Here is a 15,289-nt window from a genome sequence, read left to right as displayed (position 1 = left end):
ATACGATCAGTTTTCAGACTTTTTACACAACGTAAGAATTACAGGAATAGGCACCTAAAGTTTTCCACTATAGTGTATCGTGTATACCATGAAGTTTGGGTGGGGGTGTCACAACCAACGATTAAAATATTTGTGCTTCGGGACCCATAACGGGGTGTCCCGAATGGCGAAAATTTTTCAGTCTTTTTGACAGAGTGGGAAGACCACGTTGGGGAAGACTTGGTCCGGTCGTTCGAAAACAACTATAGGTTTTTTTTTCCATGGTAAGTAATTTATTACCGCAGCAATTACGTATCAAACCATGCACCTAATCAGAATAACCCCATAGATTAAAGAAGAGTTCCTGATGTAGCAACTAGAGGTTTGCGACATGCTCAATCATTTTCTTCAGGGCTACCATTTGATCGCCAATGTTTGAAGCTGGTTATTTTTGAAAAATGTTTAGGAATGTCAGATAATCATACAAATGAACTCACCGTATTCGGAACCTGTGTATCCCCACCTGCACGAGAGAGTGGGGAAGTGTAATTAAACGTATGTTTTGATTTTTACACACTCGACTTACCAATCAAAGCATCCGTTTGGATTGGTTAGCAAATTTTTCTTTACTTGTGGATAAACAACAATGATGTCGTTCAAAGCAGCGACCTCGTTATAACCTGACTGTTTTATGAAATCATCTTTGATGAATTCAAATCCTTGTTCGCAACCATGAAGTGAAAGGTGTAGACGACAAGCTACGAGGAAAACTACTGTTAGCACTTGCACAGATGCTTTATTAAAACCATTTTAACAGTTGAGGCTTAAGTCCTTGAAAAGCTGTTCAAATTGGTGGACTACTGCAATTAACGCTATGCATAAACTATTTGACTTACATTTTGTTAGATCTGCGCACGAATCAGGTATAAACACATACCCCACATCATCGAGACCAATGTCACCGAACCCTATGCCGAAAAACTCGGTTTGGTCAAATTCAAGAATAGATCCTTGTATTGGCGTGTCAGTGGGGTATACGTGTTGCTAAATAAGCACATTACACTTTAAGGTAAAGAAAGAAAATTTCCATAACCATACGACAGTATTTCTCTATGTTACCTGCAGGTTTCCATATATGTGATCCAAAAGAACAAACGCAGTATCGTATCCACACTTATTTATAAATCCTGGTTTGCTTAATTCGTCGCATGTTCCGCCTTGATCAACGGTAGGCTGAAACAGTTTGAAAAGTAATGGTACTTCCTAAACATCAAACTAAGGTACGATATATACATATGATACATGTAAAAACTTAACTTACGAATCCATGCTCGCTATTGACTGAATACACCGTCATAACATCTTCAGGATTTACATAAGTAGAATAATAGTCTTCAGTTGCTTTAACCACCCCTGCGAAAAAACAAAATTAAATTGGACGAGATTTATGCTCTCTTTGGTACGGTATGAACTGAAGTTTTATAACAATTGATTATTTTCACCGGTAACTAGTTTATATTTTCCTATATAAAACTACTCATGTTTCTACCCTTATCAACTACTGTGTCCGCCATGCCACTGAATAAAAATACGCGGTCGTTCCTCATATTTGAAACAGGGTCAATGAATCCCGTTAAAGCAGTGTTGGTTGTAATTTGCTGCAAATACTTCACGTTGATGAATGCTGGTGACGTCATACACGTTGTGGTAGCGGTGACTGCATTGTCAATAGCGCACCAGTATGGCCCTGCATAACAACATTCATATATGTGTTATGAACTATATGCAGTTTCCTTAGATTACCTTGTTTTCACGAAGAACATTAACGTACCTCCTGCTAGTACCCCAACTCCCATAAATATCTTTGAGTACGCAACATGCATTTGAACAGACATGAATCCTCCCGCCGACAAGCCACTCACCGAAATAGAATTACTGTCCACATTGTAGCTGCCTGTATAGGATCAATATGTTTACCATTTGCGCCGCGGCAAAGTGGTGAGCGCGCCTGCCTCTAACCCAGAGATAAAAAGTCGAAAAAAATATTCACTTACAAAGTAACATACATGGGGTAGGCTAAGCTGGCACGAGGTACACGGACACCAGTGTTATAACGTCTGTTGTTTTCTGACCACGCGAGGATAAAGCAAGTTACATACATGCTATGTTAGTAACACTCTTAGCCTACCTAATTGGGCTGCTAAGGTGGAATGCAAGCTAATAAGCAGGTAACAGAATACACAAGACGTACGGGCCTTTTTCATTATCCTTTCTGTTTTATAGTTAAAAGAATATAAATAATGTTACAAACAAGTTAAGCTACTTTCTACAAATCCGAACAAACTGATACATGTTGGATAAGGCCTGGTATTTTTACCTAGACCGTGAGAGCAGAAACACATGTTGCGCTTTATAAACGAATTGGAAATAACCTGTCCCGAGGTGGCGCTACAGTGAAATCACTATGGTAACTACCAGCGCGTTGGTATTTCGTTTGCATTAAAATTTACAATAAAATAAAGCCAAAGTGAACGTGTTTAGTTTTTTGTATTATTTTAATAGATATCAGTTTTTTAATTTACCGCAACTAACTATTTTTAATTGTGTTCTAATCTCATAGTAGCTTAAATATTGAGACGAACCGTAGGCTATAAACAATGTTTTTCTGAATCTACCTTATTTAATCCATAGTGTGACCTATGCATTAGGTTACACTTGATGTAAGCTGCAGTTAGAAGATTCAACTATTAAAACTGCAGAAAAGACAAACATTTCAGTATGGACCGAGCTAATGTAAGTGCTAATTAGCTCACGTTAGTCGCATATTTGAAAATAGGTTTTCCAAATGCAAATTATCAGGCATGACCGAGAATAATTCAACAATTCTAACGATTAGTGCCAATAATATGCTATAAATGTGTACTATAAGCTAACAGTTACATTTGTTCTGTTTGTTTAAAAAGTTTTTGGTATAGTTTTGTAAGGTAAACCAATGATATGAAAGTAACTTACTTTATCCTCGCGTGGCCGGAAAACAGCAACGAGCCTTGAATCCATTACCTCTATAATAGAGGCAGGTGTCTAACTGTTTTGCCATAGCGCCCAACATCCTATATGCCTATATATGCTGTTATTTGTTTTAAAGAAAATGCAGAGTCCCATTCAAAGCAGCAGTCAAACCAAGGGACTTCCTGGTCTTCCACCTTTACCTGCTTCCAAGCAAAAACACGATTCAGATCTGTACCAGGTAAAGGAAAAAGTGAATTGTTGTGTGACATATACAATAAGAGAAATTGTTGTCCTGAGGCGCTAACTCTAATATTGTTAAATTGCTTATTATAATATGTGGCTATCAATTAAATGTGTGGTGCAAAAGTTAAATGGTGTGTATCGCATTTGCATGAAAAAAATTGTAGTTATTCTTGGTTATATTCTCAATTTACTTTCTTAGTCTTATTTATTCCTAGTTTTAATAATATGTAAAAACAAGCTAACCCGTTCCACCGTTTTGCCAGATTGTATTAAAAAACAGTGCCCACCCACCTATAATGCAAGGGTGGTCATGGACTCTGCTATCACCTTTTAAGGAGCAACGTCACCATCGATCTCCCAGTGAATCGATTGCAAACAACTACACACCAACAGCTGCTAATATAAAGATCCGAGACATTCCTGTTAAGTAAGTGTGTGACTTAAGCAAGGCAAGATTTGGCATATTACCTTAACCCAGAAAGCCCATTCAAGTCCTTTGTGCGACCGGTGCCGCGACATCGCATCGCGGTCAAACACATATTTTCAGCAATGTTTTTTTTTTATCCTCGTGTGCTTACAAGTTACCACACTTTCCAACTTTGTTTGAGATTTCTGTTTTTGTAACTTTGTTTTTGTAAATTTGGACAACCCATTCGTGACTGCTGGGTTGGAGCAATGTCCGCTATGTTTTTCTTGCCCTAGGTCGCATACATGATCAGTATTGGCATCGCCGTTAAGCATTGAACATTTGATTGTTTTTTTCTGCAAGATAAATCTAGCAATACAGTAGTATTTGGGTGGATCAATACCTTAAAAAAAACTTGTCCATTTGTTTAACTATTAAACAGTTAACTTTTAAAGCATTAACTAAAACTGATGATAGGCCTATAGAATAATTTTTTTTTAAATTGTATGCACTAATTTAATTTATTTAGGAACACCATTATTACTATTGTTTTGGCCTTATAGGTACAGAAACGTCCGGCGTGTTTTGAAGACACCACTCACAAGATCCATTGGTCCATCTCCACCTAAATCTCCAAGGAAAGCAACATGTAAGGATATTGTGTTGTTTCTGAAACATTGATTTACTTAATATTTGTTTACAGATCCAGTTTCACCTACATCACCGAGAAAAAAAACAAGACTTGATAAAGTATCTCCGCAACATGCAAAGTAAGATATATGTGTTATTGCATCAGTCACAAATATCTAACTACTTTTGAGTTTGATCAGTGCTTTAAATCATTAACCTCTACATTTACAATTGTGTTTTTTGTTTGTTGACGAATGGTTAAGGGATTTACTTTTTTATGAAGACTTGGAAATGGTGCGGACATGCAAATGGAGGTTTCTTCACCTCGAAGACCAACAAAAAAGTCTTCCCCAGCTGAGGAAATGGAAGAAGACCTTCCTCCGAGTCGTCCAATGTCTCCTATGGAGCAGATCACCACCATCCAAAGTATTGAGCAAGAATCTGCATCAAAAACCAAAGAACCAACTGAAACAGATTTAGAGGTTCAACTAATTGTTTTTGTTCTGTATTATATTGGTAAACTTTATGTAATTCCTTGAGCAGGATAATACCCTTTTTGCATGGTCACTTTTATGCGCTTAACCGTAAGTACTCGCATATTTACCCGCAAAAACAAAGTTAACGCGCATACTTAACGTCATCTGGTGTAGAAGGTTGGTCGTTACTCGCATTACGCGAGTAAAGAAAAGTATGGCAGCAGTACAGTTTCATTTTCAAGAGAATCTTTTTCGGGTATTATTTTTACAGTTTTTAGTTGGTAATAGCACCATAATGTATCAAAACTTATTTTATAAACTAGATTTAACAATATTGCGCTTACATAAATTCAATGTTGATATGCGCATAAACCAATTATCATGCAAAATAACGCGGTTAGCGAGTTATCATATGACAAGTTAATGCGGATCGCTATTCGCATTAACTTTTTACCATGTAAAAAGGGTATAAAAAAGGTTCGGTCAATTTTACATCACAGTCTGACCCATGTAGTCTTTCATTATTTAAAATAATAAAAAGGAACTTTTATTTCAGAGATACTACTACTACATCCAAAAAGGAATTGACTCCAAGCAACTTGCAGGGCCACCACCTGGTCAAATGGATCGAATCGAATCCAGTTTGCCCGAGAATTTAAGAGAAAATGTTGATTTAAAAATATTGCAACAAAATTTAACCGATGAAGTGCTTAATGATTACGACTTCAGCTACAGAAAGTCAATCAGTAAGTAACGTTTTTTTGGCAGATATTTGTTTTGTTACTAAAGGTTTATCAAACATTAGTCGTATTTTATTTTTCAATCAGATCAAATAATTTTGATTGTAAAAGAAGTTTTTTGAGTATTTTAAAATTATAACTTATATTTTTACAGTGCAATTTTACTGAGTTTACTGTTTAAAAAGTCTGTGATAGAGAACACATACATGTTGGCCACATACACCCTTTAGATTATCACAATTACAAATATTTCTTTAAGTCATGTAAAATGAAATTCCTGAAGCTAATCCTTAGTCAGCACTCAAACTGTGAGGTGATGTTTATTGTGTTAAAAGTAGCTGCCATCCACCAGACCTAGTACTAGGTTTTGCTGTTTTTATAAATAGTTTGTTTCGGGTGCTACTATTGTTTTGTGCTCAGAGGTGGCTTTGTTTTAATTAAAAACCTTTTGTTTCGGTAATTAAATCCACACAACTGTTTTTGTGAATCTCACACTGGCAATTGTTTGTGATGTAACTTAAGCCTTCGGAGTACTGTTTACTCTTTATTACTTTGTTACTTGCCTTTAGGTTACTTAAAATTATTAAAACATTTAAAATCGATATATTGTTCTTGTGTTAGGTTAAAATATTGCATACACATATTGATTTCTTGATTGCAAAGCAAGTTTTTTTTATTCATTTTATCTAGAGTAATTTAAAAACCTTTTTCTATTGTAGTTGATTACATTCTGAATGATGAGAATGAGCGAGCCAGGGTTCATGTGAATGCAATACCACAGCCTTTTAAGCATAAAGTTATCAGAGCACCAGTGCCATGGAAGAATTCATGCTTTAACGCACGGGAGTTTTGTAAGAGAAGTCTTTTCACAGTAAACCCACTGATGCAGAAATTGCAGGATCTCTGGTTTGACAAGTAAGGAAAAAAACAATTTGAAATAAATAAATTAAGTTTTTTAACAAACATCCATGCTAATAATTTTGTACATGTTTTGAACATCTTTCTAAAGTTTATGCTAAACCAAAAATGTGCTGTCTTCTGATTTAATTTATTCCTTAAGGCAGTTTTGACACTTTTGCACACCTTTAACCAATACAACATGTTACAGATTCAGCTCACTTCGATTTGTTAGCACTGAAGAATTACTAAACTCTGACTTACCTCTGCATCCTTCGGATTTTGAAGACCTGGTAAGCAAATACCATATTTCCTTAAAAATGTATTGTTAAGTTCGGGATATTGTATGTTGTGGTTATTAATGTAACATTGGGTTTTAAACCGCAAAGTTGGCTGATAATTATTTTAGTTGGAGCACTTAGTTGCTTTTCAGCACTCTGTTACTATGGCAACTGAGTCAACAAAGTTGTGGACCTGTGGTATTAACTTATGCACTTAGTATTTTAATTTTGATCTAAAAATAAAAAAAACTAATATGTTAATGTTTGTTTTAAAGGTGGGCAAGCAATGTGAACAAACACGAGATGTGTTGATTAAACAGTGGATCCCTTCAGCTGTGAAACTTTTTCATCTGCATAAGGATGTTTGGATACATCTTGTGCCTTTAAATGACAATGACAGCACTGTTCAAGTACTAGTTTACTCTGTTCATACATGTTTATCTGTTTTCTTTTCAATCTTGTCGTGCTTGTATGCATATTTTATTCTTAAAGTTCAAGGACCTACATTCAATGCACCTGACAACTGGGTATTTTTTATTAGTTGTTGACTTGAAACAGAAGATATTTTTTCTTTGTTGTTACAAAATAAAATGTTACTTTTGGAGCACATGTTTTATTGCCATTAAACTTTTTGCCAGTTTTCCAAGGTTTAATGCAAAACATACATTGCAGGTGCAAGAGTTCTTTGCATGTGCTGCCTCTTTAATGTCCAACCAACTTAGAGAAATGGTGATCAATTCACTTTCTGATTTGATGAATTTCTTCAAGATCCACCAGGTAAGCAAAGTCAGAAAGTTATAGTTAACTTTATTGTGGTATATTTTTACTTTGTGCATTTATGCAGGATGGGAATGATTTTGGAAGCACATACACGGATCTCCGATACTGTGTGCGACCTGTTATGCTTCTACAGCTTCAAGTCAGAGACACAAAGCTGTTTTTCAGTCCAAGTTTCTCTGATTGTAGAGATGTGATGCTAAATTGCTTTTCTCACATTACCACCGCTGCAGAAGCCATTCCCAGAGTAAGACAATCTTTTGTATGAGTTTAGTGGGGTTTATTCTATTTTATGACCGCGTTGCAAAGTAGTTAGCGCACCAGCTTGTTACCTAGGGTTAATGAGTTTAAGACTTGTTGCCACTACCATTGTGGGCCTATGTGTCCTTGGGCAAGACACTTGCTGGCAATTGCTCCAACCCAGTGGTCACTAATGGGCACCCTTGTTGTAACGACTGTCGTTTTCCGGCCACTTGAGTATAAAGTAAAAGTAAGTTACATTTATATGGGTGAGGTTCTTTAAGAACTGCGATAGGCCAGATTTGTCCCATATTTTTTTTGTCCCCCACATCCAGATTTGATTTGTCCCCCACATCCTTGTGCATTTGAAAGTGATGTGCTTTCAAAAATTGCCGGACAATCCCGTGTGGTGCTTAAAAATACCACCTCATCTTCTTGCCACTTGCACTCAATGCAGAACTGTATCTTTATAGATATTAGATCTCCTTTTACATATTGCTAACTATGTAATTCAACAGGTGGAATGTGACTTGTTTCCTGAAATGAGAGACACAAGCTTGACACTAAGAACTGTCAACCCTGAGGAGCAACTGGTAAAGGAATTCATAGATATAGCTATGCAGATCTTTAAAGCAAATACCATCGGACCACAAAAGTAAGAATGTAATGTACTAATGCTAAGTATCTATATCTATTTTAATATTTTTTTTTGTAAATTTTTTTCCAATTTCTTTACATTTAAATTTAGAAAATAATTTTCAATGTTCCTCACTGTTAGTTACAATATTTTTATTTTTTTATTTAAAAATGGTATTTTGGGGTTGTTATTGTGGTTTGCTTTAGTTTTAAACTTGTTTATTTTGTTTAGATACCTTGATGTGTATAAGAAATATGCTGATCTTTTGAACAACAAAGCTGAGATGGAAGTTGTGCAGTTTATAAAGGAGGAAAATGACCTAGAGGATTACATGAGCATTATATCTAAGTTTGAGGTGAATATGCTTTATATATTTAATGTTTACCGACTGTTTGATATTTGTACCCAAAATATCATATGTAAGGCTATTTAAGAGGTTACAGTTATTATACAGGAAATAGACTTATTATGCAGGAAATAAGTCTCTTTAATTCTAGTTAATAAAACGCAAGTATGTAAAAAAATATCAATGCCATTTAACATTTAACTTGAATGAATGAATTATTGTAACTTGCTTTATCCCCACATGGCCGGAAAATAACAGAGGTATAACACAGGTGTACTCCCCGTGCTAGATTATGAGATACAAAGTATGTTACTTTGTGGGTGATTATTTTGGGGGGGCTTCTTTTCTTTATTTTGTTTAGCAAAGTTCATCTAACTTTACATAAATATAAGTATTTAAAAAAACACTATGATATTTAATTATTACTTAGTGACCTTTTTTCTTGAAAGTAATTGTCCAACCTACAATTCAGAGCATAAGATCCGAGATCCTTGTCTTGCGAATGAGCGTACCTCTCAGTCTGTTTTGTCTCTCCTGCTCCGATCTGAATGAAGAGCACGCAGCTCGAGCACAAAAGTTAAAAGACAGACTTGTTTTGCATCAAATTGAGTTTAACAGAGAGCAGAATAAAAGGTTTGAATTTGTTTTATTTTAGAGATATGTGTAAAAAACTAGTAAGTTAGAACGTGTCAAAAGTGTGTAAAAACTAGTTAAAGCATGTCAAAAGATTATTTTTAGGTTAAAAACAAAGTTTAGTTATAAATTTAGATTTTTTAACTCGGGTGTTTTTATTTATCAATTTCAACAACAGTAACCTGTTCTTTTGATCATACTTTCTCATTTTGAGCATCATTTTCCAGCATTTGCCACCGTTACGATGCAATTGCTGATCGTGTGTCTGAGATGCCAGAATCTACTGTTGACCTTGTGGCTTTGGTGGAATTCCTTAAAACATCAAATGATGTGACCATACATGAGTTGAAGGAGGAGATACACAACGCAGCTGATAGACTGGAATTTTTACTTGACTATGCCACTTTACCATGTGAGTTAATATACTATTAGATTTTGTATGGATAAGTAAATATTTTCTACCTTTGAGATTGCCTTAAACTTAATTTAAGAAGAAATGGTTTCATGTTTATGGTTTTCATGCACACAAATTATAAGAATTTAATTTAAACAAACTCTCTTCATGTTTACTAGATGAGGACATTAAACTGAACAGCAATGTGTTCCACTGGCCTGACCAAATCCACACTGTATTTGATATTAACAGAAGTCGACTTCTTAATAGAAGAGAATCTGCTGAAGACAAACTTAGAAAGAGGTAAATGAATAAAGCAGCATATTTTAATGGAGTTCTGAAACTATATGAAACAGTTTACCATTCAAATTAATATCCGTTTTAAACATAGCTTAGTTTATGATGGAACTTTGTATGGATGCCTGATTGTTTTCTTTTTTAGAATAGGTATTATCTTCAAACTAATAGTTATAAATGTTTGTTTGAACTATAGAATCAAAGATTTTGAAGAGACCTTGATTGGCTACAACAAAGAAGTTGAATCATTCAAGAGAAAGGAAGTGGCCACACCTGATGAGATGCAAAGGAATGTTGACAAACTCAATGAAATGACCAAATTACTGGAGCAAGCTACCCAAGATCTTGAGGTAAGACTACTCGATGGCATTTATGTTTCTCATCATATCATTGAGAAGCAGGCCATTACTTAGAGGTTTCACCAGATTGGGCGAATAGTGGTTACAATGAAACATAAATGAATGAATGTAACTTGCTGTATCCCCTTGTAGCCGAAAAGTTACAGTTATAAAACACAGGTGTTTTGTTTCATATACCTCATGCCAGCTTACAAGTTACCAAGTGTGTTACTTTGTGGGTGATTATTTTATGAGGATTCTTTATTTTTGTTTATGTATGCCTGATAATTTGGACAACCCATTAGTGACCACTGGGTTGACATAACCTCTTTTAATTACTGTGGTCTCATATAACTTCCAATTTTGCCACACAGACAATCAATGAAGAAGAAAGATTGTTGGAATTTGAAGAAAGTTCTTTTCCCATCCTTCAATCAATGTTCCAGTTCAAACAACCATATGATAATTTATGGAACACAGCTTTACAATGGCACACCAAGAATGAGCTTTGGATGAATGGTGATTGATTATATAAGAAAACTGTTGCAGCTATGTTGAGTTCGTCAGATAAAAATATCTATTTAAAAAACAAGTTGTCTTCGCTGTTGTTGTAATTATCATCTGTACATTTGATAATTTTGATAGATAAGACTTAATGTTTACAATCTTTAAAGTCAAAATGATTAGAAAGACAAATTTAAGAATTTATCGAGTTGCCAGACTTGTGTCATTTCTTGGAAAATTACCTAACCTTATTTTTTATCCAGGATCCTTCCAAGAATTAAACTCCGAAGAGATAAACGAGGACATTGGTCAGATGTGGAGGACTGCTTACAAACTCACCAAATCCTTCTCAGATGCTGCTGGACCTCGTCGGATCGCAGAGGCTGTAAAGTCAAAGATTGATAAGTTTAAGCAACATCTGCCAATTTTGAGCACCATCTGCAACCCTGGGATAAAGGAGAGACATTGGGAGCAGGTAACTTGCTCTTTTGATATGTATTGTAAGTCTGAAAGTTTTTTTTTAAACAATGTTTAAAACATTTGAATTGATTTTAAATAGCATTTGTATTAATTAATTATACCTGATTGGCTTAAAATTAAAACTGTTATGTCTTACACAACTTTGACAAGAAAGATTTACATGATTTTTATTTTAAATATTCTTTTTCATGATAAAATAAAATTGAATAACTTAATACACAGATCAGCGACATTGTTGGGTTTGACATCAAACCAGAACCCGAGACATCACTACTGAACATGCTTGAGTTTGGACTGAGCAAATTTATAGATGAGTAAGTTATTAAGTTTTATTCCTTAAAGATATACATATTATATACAATGTTGTTGTATTCCATTTAATGTTTAAATAGTATTAAGTTTAATTTTATTAAGTTGCTGTGTTTCCTAATGTGATCTGCAATGTAAACTATTCAAACAAGCGAACACATTTCTTAAATACCTCAGTAACATGAATTTACTTGTAACATGTATCTAACATGAAGAACATGAATTTGCTGCTAACATGAACTTACCTAATTGTGTGGTGTTTGCTGTGTTTTACTAATTCTTCACTAACCAGAATGGAACAGATTGGCACTAATGCTGGTAAAGAGTTTGCACTCGAAAAGAGTTTGTTCAAAATGAAGACTGAATGGGCAGAAATAACCTTTACTATTATCCCATACAGAGATACGGTAAGAAATGGTAAAAGCTGGTATCTTGCTGTCTAACACAAACTTAGTGGTCTTGAAAGCTGTGTTGCTCACTAACTTTAAAACATGTCACATTTCATAATTATTTTTATTGGTTTTTAAACTCTCTTAAAGTATTGAGGCCGTGGGTGGGAGAGCAAGTAAAGAGTGGTCACTCGAAAATGCTATGAAAAAAATGAAATTAGAATGGAGTGAAATGGACTTATTGATGATTCCATATCGAGATACTGTAAGCCCTTTGCTGTGAAACAGCTAACCTGAGTGGTCAATTAACACCAACTGTTTTTTTCTCTATGCTGCTTTATAAATATTACTAGGAATATAAATGCAGTGCTTAGTTTTAAGATGCTTACATGTGGCAAATGGAAAAATTTCTAAAATTTGGGTATGCCAAACTGCTTTAAAAAAAGAAAAAGAATCACAAAAGTTGTTAAGTAAAGGTCTTGTGTCCAAAATTAAGCACTGTGTTTGTATATATTTTGTTACTTTTTCAAAACGACAAGTGCAAAGGTATTTTCCTATATAGGATCAGACTATACTTGGAGCTGTGGATGAGATACAGGTGTTGCTAGATGACAACATAGTGAAGTGTCAGACCATGAGAGGATCACCTTACATTGCACCTTTCATGGAGGAATTTTCGGTTAGCTTTAAGATACTTTAGAACAGTTTTGTTCAGAATTAAAAATGTTACAGTCAACAGTTTTTATGAATTTTAGCTTTTATATGTCTTTACTACAAACAATTGCACATTCTTGCAATATTTAAGGAAATTTACATTTAAAAGGATCATTCAGGTTTCTGCAGTCTTGAAAGTTTTTAAATGTAGTTGTTCATAGTCATTTTTGTTTAGGTTTTAATTCAGGTTTCTTAGTTATAAATTGTGAGAGTATATGGGATGCAGGTATAACAGAGATATTGTTATTCTTTGTTCTAATGGGAGTTAAAGTTTATTTCCTATAATGGTTTCAGGCAGTCAGTTTAAAGTTATATAGACTTGAAGTTGCAAATGTTTGAGTTTGAGGTTTAGAATTGTTGTTGTCTTAAAAGTCATGTAAGAAACCATATTTCAGTTAGTCCTATTGTTTTGAGAAGTTGTCTTGAATTTTGTGACTTTGCACTTTTCGTTTTGGAGACATCACCTTACATTGTAAGTTCATTTTTCTTTTACGGTCAAATAACATAGGGACTTAGCATTTTGTCTTCCATTGATGATATACAAGCACTGTTGGATGATCATATTGTTAAAGCTCAAACTATGAAAGGTTCCCCATTTATTCAACCAATTGAAACTGAAGCAAAGGTTTGTATGTTATCTGTCTATGTAAACTTCAAGGTGATGGTTTATTTTACAAAAAATGAGTTTCCCTCAATAAAATGCAACAAAAACTGTGTCCTTTATCTGGCGCGGCGCATCGTTACTAGAGGATACCTCTATGCTACTACTATCGCGGGTGTGTGTGTTCTTGTTCATGGCACTTATGTTTATTGTTCCAACTCAGTGGTTACTTAATAGGTTTTTTAAATTGTCACACATGCATTAAATAATCAGCAACCAATTTACATACCTTGTCATTGAAAGGGGGCTTGAGACGTATGAAATAAGACACCCATGTTGTAACAAGTCTTTGCCCCTCCGGAGGATAGTTGTTGATATTGACTAGTCAATATAAGTAATTTGTTGTGTCCTAGTTTATGCTGTTAAAATTGGTTTAAAAACATCTGCTGAAAGGTTTTTCTTATATGATTGTATGTTTAAATGAATTTTAAAAATTTAGAGATAAAAGAAAAAAAGTAGCCTATGTATTAAAATTTAGAATATTTTATTTTTTACTGGAATTAGTGTTTTTGTTACTATTATAAATTATTTTTTTTTTTCTAAAAACAACATGCAGAATTTGACAATATTCAAATTTATGAAATAGGAGTGGGAAGAGAAGTTGGTTTTGATGCAAGATATCTTGGATGCGTGGCTTAAATGTCAAGCTACATGGCTTTATCTTGAACCAATCTTCAGTTCGGAAGATATTCTTGCTCAAATGCCAGAAGAAGGAAGAAAGTTTGGGATTGTTGATGCTTACTGGAGAGATATCATGCTAGAAGCTGTGAGTTGACATTTGTTGATTTCTTGTTTGAAAAAAGCCATGAACTTATTTTTTTTTATCAGTATCCACTCTATTTTTTTTTCTCCAGCGAGTTTTTAATAAAGCTGTATTATTTTGAAAAACTTTGATGGTGATTTTAGGTCACATTCGGGCACCTCTAACTATATACAAATTTTCACTTTTTCGTTGGTATGATCTTTAAATATGAAAATTAAAAAATTGAAAAACATATAAAACTTTAGTTTAAGTTAAACCGCAAAGTGCAGATATTGTAAACACATACTTTTATTGCAACGCAGGGGAAGGATTGTAAAGTATTGGTGGCCACGGCACAGCACAATATGTTGGGAAGACTGAATGAGTCCAACTTGCTTCTTGATGAGATTCAGAAAGGTCTTAATGATTATTTAGAGAAGAAGAGAATCTTTTTCCCCAGGTTTGAACTTATCATATTTGCTTGTAAGTTACCCAAACACACATAGATAAAAAAGTTACATTCATTCATTCAAGTTTCACTTTCATATTAGTTTAATATCTGTCTTATGTGCCATGTCTTAGCATTTTTTTATTATAAGTTTAAAATGAGCCAAACATCTGGCCTACCAAACATTCCGAGATATTTAATAAATTACTTTTTACTTCAGGTTCTTCTTCCTGTCAAATGATGAACTGCTCGAGATACTTTCTGAAACAAAAGACCCATTGCGTGTTCAACCTCATCTCAAGAAATGCTTTGAAGGAATTGCGAAACTCCAGTTCACTGAGCAGATGGAGATCACTGGAATGATAAGTTCAGAAGGAGAGGTCGTTCCTTTTACCACCAAGATATATCCAGCCAAAGCAAAGGTAAGCTGTTTACCACTTGTAGTTTCTCATATTTGTGGAGGTGATTAACATATTTTATATATTTTGAATATTTCAATATTTTTTATATTACTTTCTTTGCATCGTTGTTTTGTTTTATGTTTGTTATTTCTTCGGGCAAGTTCTTATAATTTTTGATATTGACTTGTATTTAAGGTAATGTTTACTATTTATAAAAATAAATTGTATATTTTTCCTTTCCTGGATTGATGTTAATACTAAGATACAAATCTAAAAGAATATTAACTTTTTTGCATACAATGGATTAATGGTTTTCTC

General features: G+C 34.2%; 2 protein-coding genes across 3 annotated transcripts in view; one reads left to right on the top strand and one right to left on the bottom strand.

Moving 5' to 3' along the window:
* Window positions 1-214: 214 nt before the first annotated feature.
* On the bottom strand, window positions 215-2,013 carry LOC149739984 (uncharacterized). The gene is made up of 8 exons (XM_089873340.1): window positions 1,811-2,013; window positions 1,529-1,726; window positions 1,301-1,392; window positions 1,099-1,212; window positions 876-1,023; window positions 566-737; window positions 477-502; window positions 215-420 (listed from the first exon to the last, which is right to left on the bottom strand). The coding sequence occupies exons 1-8, from the start codon at window positions 1,872-1,874 to the stop codon at window positions 356-358; spliced, it is 879 nt and encodes a 292-aa protein (XP_089729466.1). The 5' UTR covers window positions 1,875-2,013; the 3' UTR covers window positions 215-355.
* A 493-nt stretch (window positions 2,014-2,506) lies between these two features.
* Window positions 2,507-15,289, top strand: part of LOC149739983 (dynein axonemal heavy chain 3-like) — a 38,560-nt gene continuing 25,777 nt past the window's right edge. The window contains exons 1-26 of one of the 2 annotated variants that reach the window (XM_089873441.1): window positions 2,507-2,772; window positions 3,125-3,226; window positions 3,495-3,658; window positions 4,201-4,286; window positions 4,341-4,407; window positions 4,551-4,749; window positions 5,300-5,489; window positions 6,203-6,398; window positions 6,592-6,673; window positions 6,937-7,071; window positions 7,334-7,438; window positions 7,506-7,685; window positions 8,197-8,333; window positions 8,547-8,670; window positions 9,134-9,294; window positions 9,522-9,706; window positions 9,868-9,991; window positions 10,182-10,335; window positions 10,698-10,842; window positions 11,091-11,302; window positions 11,530-11,621; window positions 12,156-12,270; window positions 13,228-13,344; window positions 13,967-14,146; window positions 14,446-14,582; window positions 14,791-14,992. In XM_089873441.1, coding sequence (XP_089729567.1) covers window positions 2,758-2,772; window positions 3,125-3,226; window positions 3,495-3,658; window positions 4,201-4,286; window positions 4,341-4,407; window positions 4,551-4,749; window positions 5,300-5,489; window positions 6,203-6,398; window positions 6,592-6,673; window positions 6,937-7,071; window positions 7,334-7,438; window positions 7,506-7,685; window positions 8,197-8,333; window positions 8,547-8,670; window positions 9,134-9,294; window positions 9,522-9,706; window positions 9,868-9,991; window positions 10,182-10,335; window positions 10,698-10,842; window positions 11,091-11,302; window positions 11,530-11,621; window positions 12,156-12,270; window positions 13,228-13,344; window positions 13,967-14,146; window positions 14,446-14,582; window positions 14,791-14,992 — 3,606 coding nt within the window. In that variant the 5' untranslated portion in view covers window positions 2,507-2,757. Of the gene's footprint in view, window positions 2,773-3,124; window positions 3,227-3,494; window positions 3,659-4,200; window positions 4,287-4,340; window positions 4,408-4,550; window positions 4,750-5,299; window positions 5,490-6,202; window positions 6,399-6,591; window positions 6,674-6,936; window positions 7,072-7,333; window positions 7,439-7,505; window positions 7,686-8,196; window positions 8,334-8,546; window positions 8,671-9,133; window positions 9,295-9,521; window positions 9,707-9,867; window positions 9,992-10,181; window positions 10,336-10,697; window positions 10,843-11,090; window positions 11,303-11,529; window positions 11,622-11,908; window positions 12,024-12,155; window positions 12,271-13,227; window positions 13,345-13,966; window positions 14,147-14,445; window positions 14,583-14,790; window positions 14,993-15,289 lie in introns of both variants that reach the window. The other variant, XM_089873440.1, reaches the window with a different exon arrangement.

The sequence above is a fragment of the Ciona robusta genome, chromosome 2, assembly GCF_009617815.1.
Source record: "Ciona robusta chromosome 2, ASM961781v2".
NCBI classification, from domain to species: domain Eukaryota; kingdom Metazoa; phylum Chordata; class Ascidiacea; order Phlebobranchia; family Cionidae; genus Ciona; species Ciona robusta.
Note: the sequence above shows the minus strand (reverse complement) of the source record. Positions and strands in the feature narration are given on the sequence as shown.

What these genes read in the sequence shown, in the direction of transcription:
- LOC149739984 (XM_089873340.1), bottom strand. Translation starts at nt 1,874, where the DNA reads ATGTCTGTTCAAATGCATGTTGCGTACTCAAAGATATTTATGGGAGTT. An exon ending in AGTTGGGGTACTAGCAGGAG is followed by an intron (nt 1,727 to 1,810) that starts GTACGTTAATGT and finishes GTTGTTATGCAG; the next exon opens with GGCCATACTGGTGCGCTATT. An exon ending in GTGCGCAGATCTAACAAAAT is followed by an intron (nt 738 to 875) that starts GTAAGTCAAATA and finishes TTTTCCTCGTAG; the next exon opens with CTTGTCGTCTACACCTTTCA.